Here is a 27,906-nt window from a genome sequence, read left to right on the forward strand (position 1 = left end):
TCTGCGGAGAGTGGAGCGTCGTAAGACCTTTGCGCTGGAACTACGAGTCCCGGCGTGCAGCGCGCGAAGGCCTGCTGAGGGACGCGCGGAGTGGCACGGGCACTGGCGAGCACGTTGTTAGTGGGCGCGGTTGGCAAGCCCCGGAAGGGGGGCCGCGGGGGGAGGGGGCGGGAGCGGCAAGGGTCTGCTGAGCCTAGTGGTTTCCGGCATCCTGACCCACGCTTGGCGAGGTCACTCTCCTGAGTGACACCGCCGTGGCGTCAGAGGAGCAGTCTTTCGGCCTGTGCGGCGGGAAACGGCGGTGGCCTCAACGTCCTAAGAGGTAGCCTGGGCCCAAGACCTCTAAGGAACTGCGGGAGGGGTAGAAAGGGCACCTTCAACTCGGTGCACGTTAGGGAGAAGACCTGGGGCGCGAACCCAACAAACACCTGCACGGTGCCCACCGCTCCTCGGGCTATGCCGGGAATCCGTCCGCTGCGTCGGGGTTCTGCATACTCTTTTGCCCACTGTCCCTGGCGGCCGAAAGAGGTCACCCCTGCCCTTCTCTGTTAGGCCCCTGGCTCGGCAAATCCGGTTTGGGAATAGTTTTTCAGCTTTGCTAAACCTTCGCTCTTTGCTCTTCCCTTCGTCAGAAGACGGCTGAGGGAGGGGCCTGGGAGCTCCCTCCTTTGGAGTTGTTTTAAAAATGAGCAACATTTTACCTCTTAGGAACTGGCAGGTCATTCCCTACCGCTGTATTTGGGAAGACCTGCCATACCACCCACCAGGGAGGCCATTCTCATCTGTCAGATTCTGGAGAGGGCGCAGCCCATCCCTATTCTTTAGAAGCGCTGTGGTGTTCTGTGTTGGCTGGACTTTGGTATGGAATAGCTGGGGGGAGAAAACTCACGTTGTCCATCCTCTCACATTTCCACTGGAGAGGCCAAGGCGCCGACTGTACTGAAACTTGGAGTTTCCATAATTCGGGTCTTCAGCCAGGAACATAGGGTCAAAACGGTATCTGTGAACTAAGGTATCTGACGGCGTGCACATTTTAACGTTGTTATGCCTCAGCACTTCTACATCTTTAGGGTGTAAAAACGTGATTAGATTTACAGTTCATCTTGGATTCTTCAGCAAAATTGATCACTTTAAAAGCAGCTTTGAAAATGTATTTTACTGGCCTGCCTTGTCAGTAGGTAGAGTTATATTGAGACCGCGTTGGGGGTGGCAACGTTTGCAGCAAGTACTTTACAATCCAGTCCCTTCTAAATTGTGGGCATTAACCTTTCTGAGGTTGTTGACCCTCTATAAACTTTGGACCAAGAATGAGGCCTATTTTTAACAAATGAGGATTAGCCATCAATTTCAGATGACTGTGCTCTTATTTTTAATTATATGCAGCAAGCTGTTTTGAGAATTAACCAGTTCATGAATATTGACAATTGCAAAGGTATACGTCCCCGGAATTGAATGCACTATGTACATATCTGCATTAAAACTAAGCAATCATGTGGCCATATTTGCTGGTTCTGGTGCTAAAGTTTCTTGAGATAATTGCTGTTGTAATTTTAGGTAAAATGAATCTAGTTTTGACTTTTTAAGAAATTTTTTCATTAGATTAAAAACCTCTTAAGTATGTGTAAATGCAAACTCCACCATGAATTGATGTCATGCATGAGATATATAGAGATCACATTTTGTGAATTTTATAAAACTTAACTGAAAATCATGTAAATTGAGTTGAGAATAGAGGAAGAACGCTTGAATATAGTAGTGAAAGGAGTGAATGGCCCAGACAAAAATGTTTTAGAAGTTACTATTGTTGTTATCCCCCCCCATTATTGCCTAAAATTTGAATTAAAATAATAATAACAAATATTTTGGTACCTTTTGTGTGCCAGACTAAGTGCTTTACGTATTTGAACTCATTTAATTCTTACATAATCCAATGGGATAGTTGCTATGATTTTTTTTAATTTATTTTTTTATAAATGAGGGTTAAGTAACTTGGCCAAGGTCATGAAGCTAGGAAGTAATGAAGTAGGATTTGGATGCAGGCGGGCTCGTTCCAGAGACCAGAAGCTGAAGCTGTGCTAATAATGAAATCATGTCTACTCGAAGGCCAGGCTCAGAACTACAAGTTGGCTGGCACATAATGCGTTTTCAGAAAATTTCTTGATTCTTCCTTATGTTTGGGTTATGTTCAGAAAGAAAATAACTCAATAAAGATGTTATTTGTGAGTTCCCAACGAGGCAAGGATCATCATTTTGTTTGGTGATTTAACCTAAGTGCCTTGAAAAGTGCCTGGCATACTTGGTTGTTTACTGAATGAATGAATTGCCAAGAAAAATTTTGTACAAATCCTTTTTGTTAAAGATCATACAAGATTTATTTCAATCCACTTATAAGATTTCTTTATGCACTGTTTTGATTATTTGGCTCATTACTCATACAGCCTGGTTTGGATTTCTCCTGGTTTGGATTATACTTTTGTCAGTGAAAGGAGATGGAGTAGTAACTTGCAAGTTTTTTGATCAAAGTAAAGGTAAGCAACAGATTCAGTAGATACCATCCCTCTTTTTAAGTAATTAGTTTCCCAGGTGACAGTACGCAGAAGTATAATTTTAAAGTGTGATTTCTGTTGTGTAGTTGAAGATCACATTTTTAAAACATAAAAAATTTTAAATATCGGTACAATCTTATAGCTTCCTAAGCATGATGGTATTCTTTGAGGTAGGAAAGAATTGGTTTATGGAAGGTTTGTTTCTTCAGTCATGGAGGAAGGACTGTTCCTCCAGTACACTTGCTAAAGTGTTCCTGCTGAAATCTTACCACCTTTTTGGAACCCACGAGATATTCTTGTTCAAAAGGTTTTTGGTATAGTTGAAAATAAGATTTGGTTGAAAAAGTTTATTATGTGTGATGTTAATTTTATATGTCACCTTGACTAGACTATGCAACTTAGTTATTTAATCAAACACTAATCTATGGGTTATGAATGATGGTATTTTAAAGATATGGTTAACATCTGTGAACAATTTAATTTAAGTAAACGAGATTACCCTCAATAATGTGGATGGGCCTCATCCAATCAATTGAAGACCTGAATTTTAAACTGAAGTGTCTCAAGAAGAAAAAATTCTTGCTCAAGACTACAACGTTGATTTCTGCCAGTTTCCAACCTGCAGATCTATCCAACATATTTCAGAGTTGCTAGCCCCCACAATTTTGTGAGCCAATCTTAAAATATTTATGTATTTAGATAATAGTAATAGGTTTCTAATAGATAGAAATGTCTATCTAAATACAGATAAATCTAAAGACAGCTAGAAATATATGTATAATTTTTTTTCTCTTGGTTCTGTATCTCTGGAGAAACTTTTGATTAAGATTTTGGTGCTGAGAGCGGTTCTAGAGGAGTAGATTCTTAACGATGAGTGTTCTGAATTAGTTATGATTTTCCTGGAATGGCTTCCCTGATCTGATTAGATCTAAAGGAACTAATAAGTGAAAAGGACTCTGATAGCCCATAGTGTGATGTGGCAACAGAGATATACAAAACCCAGAACATCACCATCATATGCAAGTATTTATACAAGATAAGGATCGGATGATCACATATTTGACGACTTAAAACATTTTTGTCAAATTAACAAGTATAGTGAGACTGACTGATTGCTGCCTGATGGCTACTAACTGTGCTGGGAAAGGGGAAAGAAAAGGATGAACTCAGGTCTTCAGATTCCAAGCTCAGGCTCTACATAAATAACCTGAAAAAAAAATTGTTTTATGTCTGCCTTAAAGAAACTCATTTCCTGTAATTGCAGAGCTGAGATTGCTGAAAATCAAACCCAAAGTAGCTGACTTACAATGTATAGTAGAGTATCTGCTATTAAAATGAGGGCATTGATTGAGAAGGAATGTAATCCTCCAATTTGGAATAGGATCCTGAACCCCTAAATTTTAATCCATTGTCTTTGCCGGTAGAAGCAGTCCTTCCACTCTTCTTTGAAGAATTTAACCTTGCTTTGTGTGAAGTACCTGTAATGGCCTTCCCTGAGGCACTTGCCTTGCAAGACAACTGACTCTCCTCAGGAACTAACTCTACCACCTTCTTTGCTTCTAGACCTATAAGTAGACTCAAGTTCCAGCAGGCCCTCAAGGGGAAGATACAAAGTATATCCCAGGAGGAGGTGTGCTGCACTCTAAAACCACATGATTTATTTTGATTTATACATGTAGAAACCTGGGGAATTTTTGTGCGAATGGATATTAAAGGTGGGGGATATGTAGAAGGAGCACAAAGTTGGGCAAGGCCAAATTTATTGATAATAGAGAGCACTAAGCAAAGATTCTAGTTTTATTGTTATAGCCTTAAGGGTTAGTTGATTGGTTGGCTGAAGCATGGACCAAAAGGTGACTCCCCAAAATGAAGTTAAAATACCAGACCTGTCTTGCTATATTACAGAGGAAGGGATCCAAAGACCTAGGGAGATTGGCATGGTAGACAGGCTTAATCATAAAAGACCAAGTCACCCACTCTGGGAGGGTCTAGAGGAGATACCTTTCACCATGAGAGTGAGAAATAAATTGATGAGGGGAGCCACAGCATCCATGAAGAACTGTGGGATTGCTCTTCTCTGTGGGTCAGAAATTATAGCAGAAACTGCTGCCACTGAACTAGGGATCCTTAAATACAGTGCAGATAATTGGAAATTGGGCAGATATTACAGAGACCTGTTTTTTTTTAATGACATATGTATATGTTGAAGGAAAGAAGCCATAGGAGAGGCAGTTGAAGTACACAGGAAGGGGAATAGTGGTAGAAAAATATAAAGAAAATGTGGTTAAGCAGAATCCTGGAAAAGACAGGAAGAGGTTAGATATGGAACACAGGTGGAGGGCTGAAATAATTCCTTTTCTGAGGAATGGATTCTGAGATGGGTGTTGATGTAATTAACTTTGGAAGAGGGAAGACTGAAGTTGAGAAAATTCACTCCTAAAAACTGGCTTATTTTTAAAGGAAAGGGGGGATAGTTTTGTCTACCTTGTGGGACCATTAGGTAGTAAACACAATAAATAAGTAAATTATATAGGATGTTAGGAGATAAGTGCTATGAGAAAAGAAACAAATAGAGCAAGATAAGGAAGATTGGGATGTTGGGAAGGAGGGGGGATTGGAAGTGGTGGTGTAATTTTAAATAGGATGGTTAAGACAGACCTCATTGAGTGGATGCCATTTGAAGAAAGTCTTGTACTGGGGTGCCTGGGTGGCTCAGTTGGTTAAGTATCTGACTCAGGTCATCATCTCAAAGTTTGTGAATTTAAGCCCTGCACTGGGCTCTGTGCTGACAGTATGGATTCTGGTTGCAGTTCTCTCTCTCTCTTCCTCTTTCTGCCGCTCCCCTGCTTGTGCATACACAGGCTTTCTCTCTCAAAAATGGTTTTTAAACATTTAAAAAAAAAAGAAGGAAGACTTGTAGGAAGTGAAGGAATGAGCCATGCAGACATCTGGAGAAAGGCTATTCCAAGCAGAAGGAACAGCTAGTATGCAATTCCTACAGCACCCTTTTTAACATGTTGGAAGAGCTACAAGTGTGGCCAGCATGGCTGGAACAGACAGAGAAGACTGAGAGTGGGCGATGCACTCAGAGAGGGAAAGGAAGGAGATTATGTGAGGCAAGAGTACTTCTGCCCTTACTGTAAGAGAAATTGCAGAATTTCAATTTAGTAGGGATATGATTTCATGTATCTTTTTTATGTTATGGACTGAAAATAAAGTATAAGAGGCTTGAAGAGGTTGGGAAAGGCGTGGAATGGTCACTGAGAGGAAAGGGAAAGGAAGCTGATTGGATCAGGAATCATGTGGGTTGTCACACGACATTCAGAGCCTTTCATCTGAGATCAGGTGATGTACTCTCAGTGTATGCTGATACTAATTTACTCAGTTGTATGATTTATGTGAGTGCTCAGCTACTAAGATGTAGTTGTAGGAAAAACAAATAGTTGGACTAATTCCACATTAGATTTTGTGGGCTGGCATTACAAATGGACAGAGTAGTAATTCAAGTAATGCGGTATGGAATCGAGGCTGGATAAAGACTTCTGAGTGAAACCAGGAGGAGCTGTTAGGTTTGAAAGAAAAAAGGAGGTAGGGTGGGGTAAGGCCTTGGAACTAAAATCCACAGGGCAAGGGAGTGAAGTTCGACGTAGAGGCTGCCGAGAGTGAGATAGTGCAGTAGTATCAGGATTTCAGTTGTGGAGCAATAGCAGATGATTGCAGTGCAGAGCTAGAGAAGCTGGGATTTTGCATGGGTCATCCAAAAGGAATAATGGTAGAAGTTTAAATGATGAAGGAAGAATATAAACTTGGTTTGGCTGGGTTGATAGATGAGGAGGTAAAGAAGGGAAACTAGAACTAATTATTGTTCCAGCTTGCTAAATGCTAGATGCTTAATGTGTTTTATCTCATTTCATTGTCATAAATGCCATCCGATAAAATCATTTTATGGAAAGGAAAGGAAAAGAAAAAAACTAAGTAAAGTAATGCCAGAAAAGTTGGAACTCGGATCTTTCTAATTGCAGAGCCTACATTTTCCCCACTGCAATGAGATAACACCTGCCAGACCCAGAAAAGAAGGGAGTAGAAGTGGAACCATGTGGATTCTGGATGAATGTTATGATTACAGATCACCATGGTTTGCCTTGTGAAACTTAGATCTTCTGTAAAGACGTAAAGATATAAACATTTTATGTAAATGAATATATTTACGTAGTAATGTTGGAAAAATCACTGATTTTCTATATTAATGATACATTTCACATTTAAGACTGCTCTGGAAATCAATGAATTATTAATGAAATTCTTTGGGTATTCACTAGGGGGCATAATTTAACCTTTCTTGAAGATTAAGAATTTAACAGTGGCTCCATCATTGCCACATCTTGTATATGTTGCTCAGTTCCTGTATGAGAAAGCTCAAAAGCAGAATAGGTTGAAGAAGGTAGATTTTATAATAGAAATTGAATTGAAGGGATCAAATGCATTAAGGAGTAGAAGAACAGCCCAGAAAATACTGCAATTAAACTTGTATGCTTTTAGTTTTTCTAAGCATCAGTCAAGGTGTGATTAAGACAAGAGATTGAAATAAATAAATTAGAACATTAATCTCTTGAAAAGAAAATTTGAGTGTCTTCCTACTTGGTGGTAATTGAGAGAGTGTATAACTAGAGGCATTTCTTTTCCTATCTCTTTTATTGTGTTTCAGCCTGATGAGTTCTACAATTTACCCCTTCCTCATACCTATGCTTTAGGTTAAAGCTATACTAAATATGAGTTGTATCCGGCAAGGCCAAATAGAGTACTTAAAAAAAAAAAGTTAATGGGCTTTATTTTTTAGAGAAGTTTAGGTTTATAGAAACATGGAACACAGACAGTACAGATAATTCCCATATTATCTAACTCTCCCCCCACAATTTCTCCTATTAACATCTTGTAGTAGTGTGGTACATTTGTTAGAATTGAAGTACTAACCAAAGCCCACAATTTGCATTAGGATTCACAGTTTGAGGCTTTGACAAACTTATAATGACAGCTATCCACCATTACAGGATCTGTATTCTATTGATCTAGATTCTATAGAATATTTTGCTGCCTAAAAAGGCCCTGTGCGCCACTTAATCATCTTTTCCCTCTCTCACTGTGCAGCCTCTGAAACCACTGCTGTTTTTATTGTCTCTATAGTTTTGTCTTTTCCAGAATGTCTTATAGTTGGAACCATACACTATATAGCCTTTTCAGACTGACTTCTTTCACTTAGCAACATGATTCCTCCATGTCTTTTCATGGCTTCATGGCTCATTTCTTTTTATAAGTAAATAATATCCTTTTGTATGGAGGTACTCAGCGTGCTTATCCATTCACCTATTCAGAGACTTCTTGATTGTTTACAGTTGAGGGCAGGCTATTAATGTTTGTGTGGGAGGTTTTTCTGTAGACCTAACTTCAGTTTATTTGGGTAAGTACCTAGGAGTGCTATTGCTGGATCATACAGTAAGCCTACATTTAGCTTTCTTTGAAACTGGCAAACTGTCTTCCAAAATGCCTGGACCATTTTGCATTCCCATCAGCAGTGAATGAGAATTCCTGCTGCTCCACATCCTCACAAACATTTGGTATTTGTTAGTGTTTTGAATACTAGTTATTCTAATAGGTGTGTAGTGGTATCTCATTACTGTTTCAATTTGCAACTGCCTAGTGACAAATGATGTTGAACATCTATTTTTAATTGACATATAACATTAATTTCAGTTGTACAACATAATGACTCAATACTTGTATGTATTGCAAAATGAACATCACAGTAAGTCTGTTTAACATCCATTACCATATACGTTTCCCTTCCCAGGCTCTGGCAACCACTAGTTTGTTCTCTCTATGAGTTCAGGTTTCTTTTTCTTTTTTTTTTTTCTTAAGATTCTGCACATAAGTGAGATCACATAGTATATTTCTTCTTCTAGAGTTCATGATACCTTTTTATCTCATCAAAGTCCATCATCAAATGATACTATAGTACCTGATGTGTAGTTGCAAGTACCTTACTGTGGAATGTTAACAGAGTATTCTCAATTCCTTTTGACAATGCTGTTTTTCATTTCACTTATTATGTGCTATTAATCACGTAACATATTACTAGTATGACTTCAAACTGTTATCTTCTACATCAATTAATAATTTAAAAAAAGATTTCACCTTTCTTGATTCCTTCTCTGTCAGTCTTTTTTTATGTAGATCTATATTTCCATGTTGTTTCCTTCTTGAAGGTCAAGTCTATTGGCAACGAATTCCCTCCATTTTTTTATTTGATAAAACTTTTATTTCTCTTCCATTTTGATGGATAATTTTGCTGCATACAGAATTCTAGTTTGACAGTTTTTCTATATGCACTTTAAATATTTACTCTCTTTTGTGCCTGGTTTCTGATGAAACATTGGCTCTAACTTTATTCCTGCTCCCCTCTAGGTAAGTTTCCCCGCCCCCTCCAGATTCTTTCAAGATTTTCTCTTTGTCTTTGATTTTCTGCAACTGGAATATGAGATGCCCAGATAGGGATTTTAGGTATTTATCCCACTTGGTTCTCAGAGCTTCCTGGACCGGTGGTTTGGTGTTTGTTAGTAATTTTGGAAAATTCTCATGTATTATTACTTCAGATACTTCTTTTATTTCTTTCTCTGTTCTCCTTCTGACATTACTATCATGTGTAACAACTTCTGAAGTTGTCCCATATGCTTGGATATTTTGTTCTGATATTTTTGTATGTGTGTTAGTGTGGGGAAGAGGGTGCATTTTTTTTTTTCCACTTTGCGTTTCAGTTTAGCAGGTTTCTATTGACTTCAGGTTCACTGATTCTTTCCTTAGGTATATGGATTATAAATCCACCATGAATTCATTAAAGGCATTCTTCATTTCTGTTGCAATATTTTTGTTTTATAGCATTTCCTTTTGATACTTTGAATTTCTACTTTGCTTACATTGTGTGTTTACTTTTCCCATTCAAGCTCTTAACATATTATAGTTATTAAATACTCGAAACTTCCCAAGTTGAAGCTGCTGCATTGATTTTAAAAATCACTTATTAGAGATAAATTGAGTCTTTTAAACACTGACAGATTGTTGACATTCATGGAACTGAATTAGATTGAACACCCACTGGATGCCAGGTTTTGCACTAGTCCCTGTAACTACTGGGTATCAAGACAAACTCCTTACTCTCCAGGAACATAAAGTCCACAGAGGAAAAGAATATTGCAATATCTACATTTTCAATGCAACTTTCAGTGTAGTTTGGGGGGTTCAGGGACTTCAGAAGGAATTAGTGCTATGCTGTGACTTGCAGGAAAATGGTAGTTAGATGAAGTAAACCATTTTTTTAAAATGTTTATTTATTTTTGAGAGAGAGAGACAGAGTGTGAGCAAGGGAGGGGCAGAGAGAGAGGGAGACACAGAATCTGAAGCAGGCTCCAGGCTCTGAGATGTCAGCACAGAGCCTGACATGGGACTTGAACCTACAAATGGTGAGACCTGAGCCGAAATCGGATGCTTAACTGACTGAGCCACCCAGGCACCCCAAAGTAGGCCCATTCTTTATAGAGGATTTGTCTACTTTGTGATTTTGTTTTCATAGGGCATCTGTGACAATGTCCCGTGGGCTGGAGGATTTAAAACAAGCCAGAAGAGGGGCGCCTGGGTGGCTCAGACAGTTAAGCGGCCAGCTTCGGCTCAGGTCATGATCTCATGGTTTGTGGGTTCAAGCCCCGCATCGGGCTCTGTGATGACAGCTAGCTCAGAGCCTGGATCTTGCTTCAGATTCTGTGTCTCCCTCTCTCTCTGACCCTCCCCTGCTTGCGCTGTCTCTCTCTCTCTCAAAAATAAATAAAAGACATAAAAAAAATAATAAAACAAGCCAGAAGACTTTATTCCTCACTCCTGCTTTACCCCAAGCAACTTTGCTTTTATTTCTTTATTTTTGTTGAACTTCCAAGTAAGATTTTGTTTGACAGAGTTTTTTTGAATTCACACAATAGAGCACTAAATCTTGCTGTTGGAATTGGTCTCAATTATCTTTTTAGTTAGTGTGTTATTTCTTATATACGAATGGAGTATAAATTACTAAATTCCTTTTGCACTCAGTTTCACATTTCTAGTGCTGCTTGAATGTCTGTCTCAGTGTTCCATGTTGTGAGGAACAGAAACACGTTCATATAATCTTAAGCGGTGTGGATTTAGTTAGGATACAGAAGGAGTAAAGGAACCTCATGAACTAATTCATTTGCCTCATGGAACTGGAATTTGAGGATATAGCTTCTCTAGAATTCCAAAAACATTCATGATTTCTCATTGGCATTTGTTCCAATCCATTCTTTCTTCTCCATCATTCCTTTAGCTTGGCTTCTCTTTTTTTGGTTCCCAGTGCTTCCTTATACTTTTACTTCTTTCTTTCCTTCTTTCTTTCTTTCTTTCTTTCTTTCTTTCTTTCTTTCTTTCTTTCTTTCTGTCTTTCTTTCTTTCTTTTTTTCGGCTGACATACAATGCTACATTAGTTTCAGGTGTACAAGGTAATGATTTGACAGTTCTATACATTATGCTAGGCTCCTGTAAGTGTAGTTACCATCTGTCACCGTACAACACGATTACCATATCATTGACTATATTCCATATGCTGTGTCTTTTATTCCCATGATTTATTCATTCTGTAACTGAAAGCTTTATACCTTTACTCTTTACTGCTATGTATTCATCTTCTCTTTGCCTCAGAATTGCTGCATGAGAGGCCCAACTTCCAGACATGTATATTACTACTTTCATGCCTGGTCTTGGGCCTATCCTGTCTCTAAGAGACTAGGTATTATTGGGTTGATTAGTTCAGTTTCATATAGTTTTTCAAGTTTTGTGCCAGAGCCATCCTAAGCAACTCTTTATCTCGTTTAATCCCCATTCAGCTCAGGAACTTATCCTTAGGCTGTTTCACTGTGAATAAGAGCAATAGCTTACCTTGTTTACTTATAATAATAACCTGTAACATTTTCTGAGCACTTACTACATGCTAATTATTTTCTGAACATTTTACCTTTATTTTAATCTCATAACCTTATGAGGTAGGTGCTATTATTAACCCCACTTTACAAATTGGAAACCAAGGCACAAGGGACCTAATTAACTTGTTTATTATTAGATAGTATGTAGTTATAGTGTTTTCAGGATGTGAACTTGGGCATTCTGACCTCATGGATTCCAGGCATTCGGTTGTTAAACTCTATTGCCTGCTTGCGAAAATTTAGTCATGATAGAATCAGTGTCCCTACCATACAGGGTAGGATTGTATCCTGAGAATTAGGCACCATTAATCATGCCAACCACTTGCAGTGTTATCAGCTTTTATGACATAGTTCTAAAGTGGAGAAGGATAGTAATAACAAGCAGTCTAATTGTGTCACTTCTCTTGGGTCTAGTAATGAATAATAAATCTCATCATTTATTGCCATAACTGAAGTAATAAGCAGTTTAGAACACTACCTCATGTATAGATATGAGAATTTCATATCTAAGGGGAGGAAATAACAGGTAACTTTTGTTATATGCTAAGTCTAATGATTTAAAAAATGTTACTGAAATTACTGTATTTCATTGGAAGAAATTCAAGTTTAAGTTGTTTATCCCTCCAGGTTCTGCATTTGTATCCGATTTAGTTAGAGGCATGTTAGTTCACAGCTTCTTCAGGCCACTCATCCTCTGGTCCAGATATAACTGATTTGATCTGAGTAGTGTTTATGAGGAGTGGCACTTCCATCATTGACCAATAACTGAAAACTTTTTAATTGAAAAGATGAACAGGCTGATAAAATCCAGAAATGGAAACTGCCAGTGGGCTGAGGCCATTATACACAGATGCTTGCTGTGAGACAAGATAACTCCTACTTTGCTTTGGTTTTATTGTTCTTATTTATTTTAATGAAGCCTGTTCATTCCAGAATATGTATGATACTATTCAGTCTGTACTTGCTCTCTACTTTTACTTGCATTCATCTGAAATACGTATGTTCCTTGAAATCTAATGAGTCTTAGTGTGTATGTCATCAGTATTGTGATTGATTACCTTTGGAAGTCTAGAGCTATACTGTCAAATAGGGTAGCTATTACCATATGTTGCCATTTAAATTTAAATTAATTTTAATTTTTGTTTTTTATTTAAAAGTTCATTTTAAGTTAAAATTTAATTTCTTAGGGGGCACTTGGGTGGCTCAGTCAGTTAGGCATCTGACTCTTGATTTAGGTTAAAGTCGTAGTCTCGTGGTTTGTGGGTTTGAGCTCCACTTCAGGCTCTGTGTTGATGGTGAGGACCCAGCTTGGGATTCTCTCTCTTCCTCTCTTTCTCTGCCCCTCACCTGCGCTCTCTTTCAAAACTAAATAAACTTTTTTTTAAGGTTTATTTCTTGGGCCCTGTGTTTCCTTAGGGCACTTTTATCATGTGTCTTATGTGTCTTAGATTTTTGGCATTGTTTCTTCTGGAAGTGGACATATACCTTGGTGACTAAGTTTGAATTCCAGCTTCTCCACTCACCAGCTGAGTGATATTTCCTCTGTGCTTCAGGGAGGGTCCTCAAATATGAAAAGATGACAATAGTCCCTCCTTCGTAGGATTGTTATGAGAATAATATCAGTTAATACATGTAAAGTGTTTATAGAACATCTACCACATATTAGGGGCTAAAAACATTTGATGATGATGATGATGATGATGACAATGACAATAATGTATAATACCTTTGCCATCATGTTGCCTCTGGCACTGAAGCCATTTGCGGGCCTAGAGAAATGATCCCCAAATTCATGCTGTCAGGTGTGACCTGGCAATAGGAGATTTTGATTTATTAGGTCTAGATGGAGACCAGGAATCTGGTTTTTCAGACTACCTTTCCTTTACCTCAACATCCCCATCCGGCCATGATTTGGATGTGTTGGAAACCACTAGCCCAAAGATTGGTTTCTAAGCAAACAAAGATAATACAGGGGTGATTCTTGAAAGTGGTATGCCAAGTGAAAGAAGCCAGTCACAAGAGACCACATAATATAATTCCATTTATATGAAATCTCCAGAATAGCCAAATATAGAGAGACAGAAAAGAGATTAATGGTTGGAGGGAGCTGGGATGGGGAGGAAATGGTGAGTGACTGCTCATGGATATGGGGTTTCTTTTTGGGGTGATGAAATGTTCTAAACTGAGATTGTGGGGATGGTTTCACAATTGTGAATATACTAAAAGTTACTGAGTTCTACACCTTAAATGAGTGACTGTGTGAATTGTATCTCAACAAAAATGTTTTTTAAAATAGGCAATAAGAAGTGGGGTAGGATAAAAATATTTTCATTAAATAGGAGGGAGTAGTTGGGGAAGCCAGGGGGGAAAGGGTGCAAGCTGGAAGCTTGGAGAGAGGCTTTTTAAAAATCTTTTATTGGGGAGGGTGGCTTCTGGATGGCTTAGTCAGTTAAACATCCGAGTTCAGCTCAGGTCATGATCTTGTAGTCTGTGAGTACTCTCCTGCATCAGGCTCTATGCTGACAACTCAGAGCCTGGAGCCTCCTTCAGATTCTATGTCTCCCTCTCTCTCTGCCCCTCCACCACTTGTGCTCCTTCTCTCTCTCTCTCTCTCAAAAGTAAATAAACATTTAAAAAAAAATTAGGGACACCAGGGTAGCTCAGTTGGTTAAGCATCCGACTCTTGGTTTTGGCTCAGGTCATGATGTCACGGCTTTGTGAGTTGGAGCCCCTAATTGGGCTTTGTGCTGGTGGCATGGAGCCTGCGAGATTTTTTCTCTCCTTCTCGCTGCCCCTTCTCCACTCTGTCTCTGTCTCCTTCAGAACTTAAAAAAAAAAAAACAAAAAAACCCAAAAAACTACTGTATAACAATTTTTAAAAAATAGTTTGCTTTATTCAGAAACATATAATAATCTAATTATCTGAAAGTTAGTCTTCTGGGAACTTTAACTCCTGGAAAACTGCCTTGTAAATGAAGTAGACTTAAAAGAAACAGTTTTTGAGTTCAGAAAACACCAATAAAGCCACAGACAGAAATAATTCAAAGATAATGGTGCTGGGAAAATCCTCAAATCCAACAAAAAAAATAAAGACCAAAAAAATAGTAAAATATTCAAAAGGAATTTTTTTGTGTGAAAAATGAAACCAAACATTATATTTGACAAATTTTAGGTTATAATTCCACCTGAGCTAATTCTTAGAATAAATAAGCAGTTGATGTTTTTCACCCTTTGAATAGGCATAGCATAGATTTATAGAAAACAAAACATAGGATATGGACTGTAAGCACAGTAAGACATCCTTTCCTTAATGTTTGACTTTTACAACAATATGTTAATTTCATAAAATAATTAAGGACTTATGATCTTTCCTAGTCATTTACTATTTAAGTCATTATTTGAAGCACCTGTTATCATCCCTGTAGTTTTTCATTGTTAAATTGGTCTGACTCTTCCGATTGTTACTTGTCATTGACTTTGTTTTTCATTGCATTAATCTTCAGTGTCCCCTTTAAAGGTTTCCTGGGAGCCTATTTGCAGGATGTGCAGTTTCATTTCATATTTTATTTACATTGTGTTGTTGGATTATCTGCAAGAGCCTAATAGAAGCTGATGTTAATTTTTAATTAGGGAGGGATGAGTCAGGAGATTAATTTTATATTGGGACAATTCATTAGTGGATATTTTTTATTATGATAGACAGCTTTGTACCCCAGATAACATATTCATGTGAAATGGAATATCTGTATTTATTGGAATGCTGATTTATTGGGGTGCTAACTCAAATACTGTTGACTTACTTAGTTTACAGTTTAAAAAATAAGATCATTCACAATGTAGTAGAAGTAGGAAGATTGCTGGTGTGGGGTGGGGGTGGAGATCAGTGGTCAGGTGACACTGCCTGATATTAAGGGAACGGATTTGCTATATAGTAATACCTATTGTAATTTTATTTAACCAATGAGAGAAACTATGTCTAGAGAAGCTAGGTAATTTGCTCAAAATAATAACACTGTTAGCTCAGTTGTGTGTATCTTATTTTGAATCCGTATTCTTTTATTTTTTTATTTTTATTTTTTGTGTTTTATTTATTTTTGAGAGAGAGAGAGACAGCATGAGTAGGGGAGGGTCAGAGAGAGAGGAAGACACTGAATCCGAAGATAGGCTCCAGGCTGTGAGCTAGCTGTCAGCACAGAGCCTGACGCGGGGCCCGGATGCTCAACCAACTGAGCCACCCAGGCACCCCTGTATTCTTTTAAAATTACATTATACTGTCTTTCTGACAAAAAGTTTTAGATATCTGGTAAACTATCTCCTCACTGGCCAAAGCAATTAATTTAGTCCAAAGGCATTATAGAATTAATGGTACTTGTATCAACTATTTATCAGACCTTAATAGTTATAATAATAACTTACGTGATGCTTGTTAACTTACAAAAGCACTTTTACATCAGAAATTTCATGTAGTTTCTATAACAGCTCTGTGAGCAATCCTCATTTTACTAGTAGACTTAGGCTTGAAGTCTCAAAGGCAATTGCATGGAATTGTGTCCCCAACACATGAAGACCTAGATTTTTGTTTCTAGATCTTATGATTTTTCCATATACTACACAGCTTCTTTGTAGAAAAACAGAAGCCCTACAAATATCCCCTGTATAGCAATAAAATAACTTCAAAACATTATTCTCTGTGATGTCTGCTGGACTAGTTTACTATATCCTATTTAAATAATATATTTTAGTAATGTTTTAAAATTGTGGTATGTTAGAACTACATACCTTAACATTAATTTCTGTGGATTTGGTAGCAGTGTCTTTTATTTCCTAATAGTTAACAATTTATTTTTAAGTGGATTGGTTTAAAATGGGAATCAATGTATATTCTAATTTTTTTTTAAATCTGATCTCTAGAAGCTGAAATCCACTAATCATCGTTCTTCAAAATGCAATGGAATGTACCAAGGTCTGTATTCCGACTGGCACATAGGACATGTGTGGAACCACATAGAGGTGGTCTTTTTGGACACTGTCAAAACATAAAGCTTTTGTATAAAGCTGAATCCAGAGTAGTTTTGGTACAGGGCCCTCAAAAACAATGGCTGCACTTATCTGCTGTCCAATGTGTTACAAAGGAAAAGAAGCCATTCACTGCTCATCCACCCCAACTGGGGGTCCTTCACCATAAACAGTGGGAACAAGATACTTTATCCAAGAGGATTATATCATCCAATGCCACATCCCCAGGAACTCCTTCGGAAAAAAAGGAAGAGACTGATCCTTTACAAGACAAATCTATTAGTCTTTATCAGCGATTTAAGAAAACATTTAGACAATATGGAAAAGTTTTGATTCCAGTGCATCTAATAACTTCTGGTGTTTGGTTTGGAACATTTTATTATGCAGCCATAAAGTAAGTTTTTGCTTGGTTGAGCACCTTTCCCTGTTTTGTCAGAATGTTAATCTTCTTATAATTGTACTAATGAAAGCCTTAAATACTTTTTTAAATGCTTTAATGTCTTTAACTGATGACTGTGACTGCTTTTCATAGCTGTTTTTGATATTTTCTTAGCTAAATTTGCGTAGTGTGTATAACAGGCATTATACTAAAATTTTACTGTCTCCTCTTATTTAATTCTCACAACTATACGAAGCAGGTTGTCTAATTATTCCCATTTTATGAGTGAGATTAAGCAAGAGTAAGTCAAAATAACTTAGCTTTTCCCAAAATATTTTGGAATCTTATTTCAAAGTCCCTGTTCTTATACTTAACTGTCAACATTTAGCATAGCACAGATAGAAGAGAGTGCAGAAATTTGGCAGCACCGTGAGTTCTATATGTCTATGTTTCTTAAAGTCTTCACAGATTTTAAAAGATACCTATTATTTTGCCATATGTATAATTTTGGTGGGAACTTAGTATGCTGTTTTTGCCAAAGCCTGGCTAATATCTGTTGCAGATATGAAAATAAACAAATTGCAGACTTACATTTTAGTGTTACCCACATCTGATAAATGTCAAGGTAAGGTCTTTTGTTCTAATCAGAAGTTAATTTGTTGTATACTTAAAACATTAAGAATGTAGATCTTGTGTTAGGTGTTCTTACCACAACTAAAATTAACTTTTAAAAATAGTTAATTTTGTGGGCCTACCCCGCAGGTATTGTAGTACACAGAATTTCTAAATGTACCTTTCTTGTTAAATATAAATATTCTTTCTTTCTTTTAAGGTAAGTTATATTATTTATGGTGTTTTAGGAGCAGGAGCACACATTGAAACAGATCTCAGTGATTTCCACTTTGTTTCTGCCACTAGCAACCAAAGTGTTCTGATGCGTGTGTGCCTGTTCCTTTGAACGTACTGTGTGGACTTTTCTTGTAGTGCCTGGGCGTGACAGAGTTGAAGGAGCTCACCGTCCTGAGGGCAACCAAATGGCCCAATGTATACTACTTTGACATTTTTGTAAAATCTCCTATGGATTTAGAATTATTTTATTCTTTCTAAAAGTCCACTTATTTTCAATTTTTTGTTTTATTTAATGGTTTAATATTAAGGTATTAATAAAATATGTCATTTTGGGGACAAGGTTATTTTTTACTAAATTGAAAGGTAATGAAGTGAAGACTGTTCTAACTTTTGGAAAGCACAGGATTAGAGGTGTTTCTTTACAAAAGTTCTAAAAGGATTTTTTACCTTGTGTAGTTGATGCTGTTCTGATTCTCTTCACATCTTTCTCTCCATTATCTTCCTAATATTCAGTTATATCCTTCTTCATCATGTATTATTATCCTTTACAGAAGATCCTTGTATGTATACTTTATGGAATTATCTTTCTCATTAATGACATTTTTATGAACATGTATAATATTTATAGAAGTCTTCAAAACTGCCCTTGGTTTAAAACATGTACCATTTTGAATAAAAATTATTCTAGGATTTAGCTGTATCTAATTAATGACTGTGTGCATGTCAAATGTTCTTTTTTTGAGCATTGATGGTTTTCTGATGCAGTGCTCTGGAAAATGATATGAGTGATAGTTCTGCCCACCTTAGGTTGCTCTTTATAAGCATTTGGCCAGGAGGCCTTGGAGGGAGAAATTTATGTTTTTAACTAATTGAATATGAGACTCTCGTTTGGACGGTTAAAAAGAGCACTTGTGTTCCTTTTACTTTTCCTTACCTTCCTTCGTAAAAGAGTTCTATAACTGAAAAAGCAGACCCCAAGTAACCTAGTGATAGGAGTAATTATACGTAAGACTCTTCAGAAAGTTGACTTATTCTAAGTAAATACCTTATCAAGGGTAATACTTACAAAATAAGGGTTTAGGATATGTTCTGATGGCAGTGTCTCTTTCACTGCAATGTGGTTTTATTACTAGATCGAAGTTGATTGTATTAAATACAGGTTTTTCAATTCACCTGACAAGAGATTGGCTTTATTTTGTTTTAGCTGGGCAACTTCTCTGTTATTTGCTTATTACCTACTTAACTAGTAAGAGAAAGGGAAAAAATGGTTTGTAACTTGGAACATGGGCATTTGACATGACACTCTGGTACTGACCAGTGTCTGTTTTAGTCACTCTGACAGCTGGCATTACTGCCTTACTAGACATCATAGAACAAAATGCCATTCTGTATTTAGTTAACTCAGTGATAAAGATCTCAGATATTTGAAACATTTTATTTCAGGAAGATCTAAATTGTACATGCTAATAGGTTTTATTTTAAACTAAGCTTTGCTGTTCCTTCTATCTGGCAAACCTTGCAGAGATCTTACATCTTCCAGCTGGACGTGTTCTCTGATCAAATGTAGCTTTGTGATGATGGTTTTGTCCCTATCGTGAGATGCCTCAAGTCTCCAAAGTTACAGATCCATTCTGAGGCAAAATCCTGCCTAATTTTTTACTGCATTTTATCCGTACTGTGAATGTGCTTGTGCCCTTGTGTATTTCTTCATCAATTGAAACACCCATAAAGCTGGCAGTTTGTGATGCACAGATTTCTGTCAGGGCACAGAAGCTTCTGACTAAAAAGCGACAAGTAGATATTACTGTTTAAATCAGTCCCTCATTAGTATTTCATACATAGCAGTTCCAAAGGAAATGAAAGTTATTTTTATTTCTTAAAATAATGAAACCATCAAATCAATATTTTAGAATTAAATAGAACCAAATGTTTGCTTCTTTATTTTATAAAAGATACTGTGCAAGGTGTCTGGGTAATTATTGTTTGATCTTTATGATAGGGTTGTTGTTTTTTTTTTAATCACTCAATTTTATCTTATTTTTGGCCAAATGTTTCTTTTTTTCCCCCCTTAATGGTTGCTGTTAAATAGATGGATTTTACATACTGGGCTAGGAAATGATTAATTAAATAATTTTGTGACTTGATTCGTTTCACAGAATAGCCAAGTCCTTGTAGTACTAAGTCTTGCTTTAGTGGGATTCTGTTGTTATCTAAGAAAGAGATTTGAAAATGAACTGATGGTGGAGAAAGAAGAAACCAGATTGGACTTAGAGTCAACATCATAAAACTTTTTAAAGATTTCTTCAATTATCTGATTTCCTCCTATGAGATGATAGGTAATTTTCCTTGATGATGATCAGTCATATGTTCTTGAGAGTAGTCCCTGATTTTGTGGTATTTTAGTCAAGTCATAGAGGGATAACAACTTTTCCTCAGTTAATTAAATTATTTTTTAAATGTATGTTTATTTTTGAGAGAGAGTGCAAACAAAGGGGCAGAGAAAGAGGGAGATGGAGGATCTGAAGCAGGCTCTGTGCTGACAGCAGACAGCCTGATGTGGGGCTCAAACTCATGAACTTTGAGCTCATGACCTGATCCGAAGTTGGACACTTAACCAACTGAACCACCCAGGCACCCGAAATTATTTTTTAATATTAAAGAATAAATTAGGGTTTTGCTAGCTGTTATATAGGATACAGCTGTCTATGATAGTGATGGATCTAGGCAATTCCCTTTCTTAATTACAAAAAGAAAGAACACCTGTACAGTGGAACACCCTGTGGACCTTGCCTTAACAAGAGTCACACTAAATACCAGCGATGGGACAGAGTGACATCATGTGGCTTCTGTTGTGATGCACTGAGACAGACAGAATTAACTGTGCAGTTTAACCTGAACCTGATCAGGAGGGGAAAAACAGACAAATCCAAATTGAGGGATATTCTCCCATCAACAGGCCTGGGTGCTTCAACAACCTCAGTGTCAAAGACTATCCTGCCCTCTTCAACAAAAAGTTCTGGGGAGTACTTCTATAGAAAAGGAGACCAGAGAGAAATGACAAGATAGTGATAAAGGACATGCTGGGACAATTCAGGAAAATTTAATATTAAATAATATATTGTGTATTAATTATATACTCTTATTGTATGTTACATTTCCTGAATCTGATAATTATGTTTCTATTTATGTAGGAAAAGCACAGAACAAGAACATTGTTCTGATTTAGGGGTGAAGGGTCACAGTGTCTGTAAAACAACACACAGTGAGAGAGCAGGAGTGTGAAAGAGCACACACCAGCATGCAAAATGTTGATAATCAGAGAAACTAGAAATAAATTAGGGCTTAACTGTTCATATTAGAGACTTTGCCTTCTCTCCCTTCTTCCAAAAATTTGTTATAATTTATGGTAATTTCTTCTTCACCTGCCTTTTAACCCTACTAATAGAGTAGAGGCATCCTTTTAGAATAATTGAAGTTTTCATCAAACCCATAGAATTATTTTTTCTTTGCATAATAACAAGAAGTGATACTGTAGTACTGCTTTTGCAATAATAGTATAGTCTGTCATGCAATTTTAGAGGTGAAAAGCTTAGGTCTTGAAGTTTGAATTGGAGCATTCTGAAAAAGTGGTATTTGATTATGGAAACTAAGACCAGGTTAATGATTCTGATCCTTTCTTTCCTCTTAGGTCACTTAAAGCAATTCATTTAACTCTGCTAGATCCTTCTATTTTTTAAAATACAGTAGTTAGGGATGTCCATGTGCAGAAGCAAAGCAGAAACTGCAAACAGTAAGATACAGTTCAACACTGATGTTCTTCTAGAGTGAAGTCACAGTGATTTCAGAATTGACTTAAACAAAATTTTTTTAACATTTATTTATGTTTGAGAGACAGAAACAGAATGTGAGCAGGGGAGGGGCAGAGAGAGAGGGAGACAGAGAATCCGAAGCAGGCTCCAGGCTCTTGAGCTGTCAACAGAGAGCCCTATGCGGGGCTCGGACCCACAAACCATGAGATCATGACCTGAGCAAAGTCGGACCTCCAACCAACTGAACCACTTAGGTGCCCTGCTGCAAAAGTGATTTTTAAACAAAATTTGGTTTTGGTATTTTCAGAAAAATTTTGAAAATATTTGTCCCTTAAAGTTTGTGTGTATATATATCTAAATTACTTTGTTTCTTTCTTAGAGGAGTGAATGTCATTCCTTTTCTAGAACTCATTGGGTTACCTGACAGTGTAGTAAACATTCTGAAAAATTCCCAGAGTGGAAATGCACTAACAGCATATGCCTTGTTTAAGGTAAGTACTGTTATAAATCAGTTGCTCTTCACACTTAACCAATGGCGTGCTCGGTTCCTCGTAAAACTCCATATTCTTTTGTAACTTAAAATACCAAATTTCATGTATGTCTAATGGCTAAAGTTAAATATGTTTTTTTTAAGTTTAAAAGTTTTAAGTATAAATAAAAAATGATGGTTTCAAGTGCCTTGAAAATAGGTAGACCATTCCTAACTGGCAACGATCAGACAAATGTGAGACAGATTTCCAGAAGTCATGCTTTTTATATTTCTCTTAGGGTATATTAATTTTCCTTATTCAGAGACCCACGTGCCACCTGACTTTTAATGATATTTAGCATTTATTTTACAGTTCATAATAGCTCATTTTCTTAATAAGCAAAATAGTAAAGTTTAGTTCAAATTGTTTTATGGCATAAACCTTAATTAGTAGCTCTCACATATATTTAATTTTAGAAGTTTAGAGTTTTTATAACTGTTGTCTGGATTTGAGACCATGACATCTTTATAGAGTTTCTACAAATATGAGTCTGTATTTTGGAAGAGGAGATTCATTGTAAATTGTGGGATTTAGGCATATTAATCTCGTTTTTCTCAGTTGACAATTATGAAGTTCTATTTATCTTCATTCTGAGAAAGAAAACAAGTAGAAAACATTTGGAAACTAGATGTTACCTTGTTTTAATTCTATTTTATAAAAACACTTAGAATTAAGGTTTTATAGCAGTATAAGTAACATTGTTTTATTCTGTCATCTTCATTAAAATCCTCTGAAAACTTGGGAGATTTCCTTTTCTATTGTAATTTCGACTAGAGGCCTAAAGCTTAATTGCTGGGTTTTTCGACATTGAAGCTTATTAAATTCATAAGTTACCAAGTTTTTAGTTATAATGGGTAAGATGATTATTTCCTTAATTATAATAGCTCCTTCTCCTATGCTCCCATAGCATGTGTGTTCATATCATGGTCTGTGTTAGTTTTTGTTTGTTTGGTTTCTGTATTTAATTTTAAGTGCCTAGGAATGGGAATTCTGAGCCGTCTCTTCTTTCTCATTGTTTTCGCTATGCCTGGTATTGTGCTTTGTAGGCACATTCATGCTCGGTACATGTTTGTAGCGTAGGAATTGGAACATTCAGTCCCACATGTAGTTAGTTTAGTAGCAGCAGTGTTTCTTCCCTCTTACTGTTCCTCTCTGAGGTGGGAAATGTTCACGGGATTCTCCTGGGTATTTTCTATAACTCACAGTTTCTCAGGTAGAGTAACAAACACTGAGATTTATTGCTTCAATAGGCAAAGCCCCAAAAAGAGGTGTGGCAAAGAGGAGAAAAACAACCTGCGTGTGACCTTTTGGCCCCGACTGTGACACACTCCTCAGCCCCCAGCACTGTGCTGAAAGTGCACCTTTGTTTGAATTGACAGAAATTTTTTGAGCCCCTACTGTGTGCCAAGTGCCATTCTAGGTACTGAGAAGACTGTAATTCAATAAAATGGTGCAAAGTACATGCCCTCATGGAACTTCTATTCTAATGGTGGAGGCAGTTAGGCAAAGAAAGTAAAGTTCACATACATACACACACACACACACACACACACACACACACGGTGTTTAGATGGTGGTAAGTGGTGCTAAGAAGAGAGAACAAACCAGCAAGAGAGGCTGTGTTTGTGTTTGGGATTTTTATGGTCTTTGGGGTTTTTTTTTTCCCCAGAGGGATGGTTGCCAGAAAGCAAGAGAGTTAATCAGGCAGCTGTATGGGAGAAGAATATTCAAGGAGGAGAAAGCCAAGTACAAGGTCCTGAGGCTGTAAGGATACCTGGAGTATTTGAGGCAACAGGGAGGAAGCCAGTGTGGCTGGGATGAGTGAATAGTAGAGAAGCAGCAGAGTGGCCAGATCAGGGTGGCCTTACAGGCCATTGTGAGCACTCTGGCTTTTTACTCAGGAGATGGAAAGTCACTGGGCAGTTTTGAGCATCTGACTTGTGTTATAACAAAATCATTCTGGCTGCTGTGTTGTCTATATATATAGCAGGGCAAGTGCAGAAGCCCAGGGACCTGGCAGAGGAGGGGTTATTGTAGTGGTGTGTGTAAGAGCCCATAGAGGCTAGGACGCAGGTGGTAGCAGGAGAGGCAGGAAGTAGTGGGTGAATTCAAGATATGTTTTGAAGGTGAAACTGATAGGATTTTTTGATGAATTGAATGTAAATTATGCAAGAGAAAGGAGTTGAAGCTATTTTATAGATATTTGGCCTGAGCAGCAATAGCCAAATCATGGAAAGAGCCTAAATGTCCATCACCTGATGAGTGGATCAAGAAGATGTGGTATATATATACAATGGAGTATTACATGGCAATGAGAAAGAATGAAATCTGGCCATTTGTAGCAAAGTGGATGGACCTCGAGGGTGTCATGCTAAGCGAAATAAGTCAGGCAGAGAAGGACAGATACCATATGTTTGCACTTATAGGTCTAACAGGAGAAACCTAACAGAGGACCATAGGGAGGGGAAGGGGAAAGAGTTGGGGAGAGTGAGGGACACAGATCAAGGGAGACTATTGAATACTGAGAACGAACCGAGGGCTGAAGGGAGAGGGGGAGGAGGGAAGGGGGTGATGGTTATGGAGGGGGGCACCTGTGGGGAGAAGCACTGAGTGTTATATGGAAACCAATTTGACAATAAACTATTATTAAAAAAAAATAGAATTGCCATTTCCTGAGATGCAGACATCTTTAAGAGGAGCAGGTTTGAGGTGGGACCATTGAACATTATGACATCAGTTTTGAACAAATGACATTTTGAGATCCTATTAGTCATGCAGGTAGAAATGAGTAGGAGGTTGTATATACTGGAATTTGGGGAAAAGGCTCAGTCTGGAAATCTAAGAATCATTAATGTATAGATGACACTACAGACCTGAAACTGGACAAGACTGCCAAGGGAGTGAGCTGGTAGAGAAGAGAAGGAGTACAGGGACCGAATGCCGCCCCATAGCGCTTGGAGGTAGGCAACGGGAGGAGGAATGGGCAGGAAGGACTGCAAAGGGGCAGCCTCCGAAGTGGAAGGAAACCAGGGAAGTAGGGTGCAGCAGCCAGGTGCGGATATGCTCCCAAGGAGTAGATGGGGGTCAGGGGAGTGGCTGTCTCCATGGCCCTAATGGTTCACAGGCCTCTACAGTGACTATGACGACAGGTAGAGGGTGAACGCTTGGTTAGAGTTAAGTTCAAGAGAGAATGAAGAGTTTTGGTACTGAATTTTAACACGTAAGCCTCAGAATGTGATACATCCTCTCTCTGCTTTTGTGTTGCTCTTTGACCAATTTGTCTGCTTTTTAGCTCTAGTCTTTAAATCTCTGGTCAGAGTTAAACCTGTGTATGTCTGCAGCATATGTACCAACCACTTTTTGGGCCTCCCGAAAGTTCCCAATTGGGATTCCAGACCCAGGGTGAGTTGTAAGGAGAAAGTAGCATAAGGCCTAGAAAGGTCAAAGGGATTTGGAAGTGAAACTAAACTAAATTCAGTAAAGAATAAACATTTGGCCCGTGTTTGCCTCTTGCCCATTTGAAGTAGTTGGTTCTGGTTTAGTTCTAGATACGCAGTATCTGTAGATTGGAAGGGTTGTTTGCAGTGGTCCTGAGCCATCTTTCTCATTTCCCAACGAGCATGTCCCAGGTTCACTAGCACATGGTTACAGCCTCCAGGGCTTCTACTGCGAATATTCTGTCATCCTTGGGTCAGTGTCTAAGTGACAGATACTTGTAAAATGCATTTGCAAAAGAAGCATCCCTTGTGAGGAGGGAAAGCCACGTAGACTGTAACTATTTTGGCCTGGTCAAACAATTTATGCTATTTAGCTATTACTAAGAATTTTTATTTCAGATTGCTTTTGCTTTAAGACGATAATCATGATCAGCTGCTGATCTGTGTTTTCTCCTCAGATTGCAACGCCTGCCCGATATACCGTGACTTTGGGAGGAACCTCCTTTACTGTGAAGTATTTGCGTAGTCGGGGCTACATGTCAACACCACCTCCTGTGAAGGAGTATCTGCAGGACAGGATGGAAGAGACCAAGGAGCTTCTCACAGAGAAAATGGAAGAAACAAAGGATAGACTCACTGAAAAATTACAAGAAACCAAAGAAAAAGTTTCTTTTAAGAAAAAAGTGGAATAGGGTGCCTTATACAACAGGTGGACAGACAATTTCTACACTTTAACTCTTTGGAGACTGTGCATTAAGATACATGTTCCTGATTTTTTTTTTTTTTTTTTTTGGTTAATTGCTGAAATATACCGGTTCTCTGAGGGTTAAAGACCTAAAGATACCCTTTTAAGATTAAACATTACTAGAAAAGTCAGTGTTTTTTTTTGAAAAGAAAAAATGAACCCAGTTTAAGAGTGAGCATCAATAGCATTACTCAGTGATTAATGTCCCGTACGTCAGGGCTCTTTTTCAGGGTCTTCAGAATCGTATTTGCTGTGTGTTTGTTGCAACTACAGTTTATGCAGATGGGGCAGTCAACTCCTTGAATAACTGATGTGGCCCTAGATGGGATGTTAACACTGGGTTTTCATCTTTAAGTTATTCAGTGAGCTTTTAACTATATTCATTTCTCAATGTGGAGACAAACTGTTATCGTCAAAACTGCTAATGAAGAAGAGGATGTTTAGTGTTTCTGTAAAAACAGTATTTAACAGTTACATATCATTATATGAAGGAAGTTGAATAAAAATCGAGTCATATATGTATAAATAAGATATACTGGTTATATGTAAATGAAAAATTGACCCTTTAAAAATGATTTTTACCTGAGGCTTGTCATAATCAAATTTTTTAAAGCAAATATATATGGCCATGGTATGTTTTCACCTAGAGCATAAATCTCTGTTGTGAGTCCTTTGTATTCTCTTCAACTAATCTTTCAGAGGAAAAGTAAAAATAATATTCTACCTTAAGTTTGTTGTTGAAATCAAATATTCTTAAGCCATGACTGAAGTTTGTGGTTCTCAAGCAGCTGCAGGTGTGGGAGGAAGGAAAGTGCCATTAGGTTGTCCCAGAGCTGAGTCACTCTCTCTGCCACGTGGCAGGCCTTTGTCTCTCCAGGTCAGTACTCTCTCAGTGTCTTTGTTTCAGAGTTAATGCTCATTTCATTGTGGAGCATGTTTTTAACTTGTAGCTGCTTTTCCCTTTTAGTGAAACATCCTTTTTTCCTTATATTGAAATATGCTTAAGCATTTTACTTGAAAAATTTTTTAATAGCAAAGATATCATTAAATTAGTCTGCTTGGAATGAAATTCAGCCATTGTCAGGAGAGTTGCCATGATGTGAATGTGTTTGAGGATGTATATGTCTGTTTCCTTTTGCTCTAACTGCTTTTACTTAGGCTCTAACCCTTGAGAGAGAATGGCCTCTTTCCAGACTATCATTGTTTTGAGTGATAAGATAAGGCAAGAGAATGTCAAGGGCATTGCAAGACCCAGTCCTGTGGGGATCACTGCTATTGAGCAGGATTTTTGTATTAAATATTTAGTTTGGCCAAATTTGGAAAATAAGTTAAAGGAAAAAATGCTTGCATATGATACATTTAATCATTTTATTGGAACACTTTATAAGTTAATATGCTGTGGTTAGACTCTTTCCTTTGGGGGGGCAGGGCGGGGCATCGAGGGGGCTTCTCTTGCTCTGTCACCCACACTCCTGCTCGGGCAGAGCAGTGTGGTCTGACATACAATTGAACACAAGATTCCATACTGACAGCACATTTTCTTTTCTTTTTTTTTTTTAAGTA

At 37.7% G+C, this 27,906-nt stretch overlaps 1 protein-coding gene across 1 annotated transcript; it reads left to right on the top strand.

The window, feature by feature from the left end:
* The first annotated feature begins 130 nt into the window (after positions 1 to 130).
* On the top strand, positions 131 to 27,072 carry FAM210A (family with sequence similarity 210 member A). Its single transcript, XM_029922730.1, has 4 exons — positions 131 to 322; positions 16,490 to 16,988; positions 22,011 to 22,122; positions 26,057 to 27,072. Exons 2-4 carry the CDS (start codon positions 16,522 to 16,524, stop codon positions 26,288 to 26,290), a joined length of 813 nt encoding a protein of 270 aa, XP_029778590.1. The 5' UTR covers positions 131 to 322; positions 16,490 to 16,521; the 3' UTR covers positions 26,291 to 27,072.
* The last annotated feature ends 834 nt before the right edge of the window (positions 27,073 to 27,906 follow it).

Source organism: Suricata suricatta, chromosome 14 (genome assembly GCF_006229205.1).
Source record: "Suricata suricatta isolate VVHF042 chromosome 14, meerkat_22Aug2017_6uvM2_HiC, whole genome shotgun sequence".
Taxonomy (NCBI): Eukaryota; Metazoa; Chordata; class Mammalia; order Carnivora; family Herpestidae; genus Suricata; species Suricata suricatta.

Bases quoted from the DNA above. Each gene is read 5' to 3' on its own strand.
- FAM210A (XM_029922730.1), top strand. From the start codon at position 16,522: ATGCAATGGAATGTACCAAGGTCTGTATTCCGACTGGCACATAGGACA. The intron at 16,989-22,010 runs GTAAGTTTTTGC...TTTCTTTCTTAG, and splicing joins TTTTATTATGCAGCCATAAA to AGGAGTGAATGTCATTCCTT. The intron at 22,123-26,056 runs GTAAGTACTGTT...TTTTCTCCTCAG, and splicing joins CAGCATATGCCTTGTTTAAG to ATTGCAACGCCTGCCCGATA.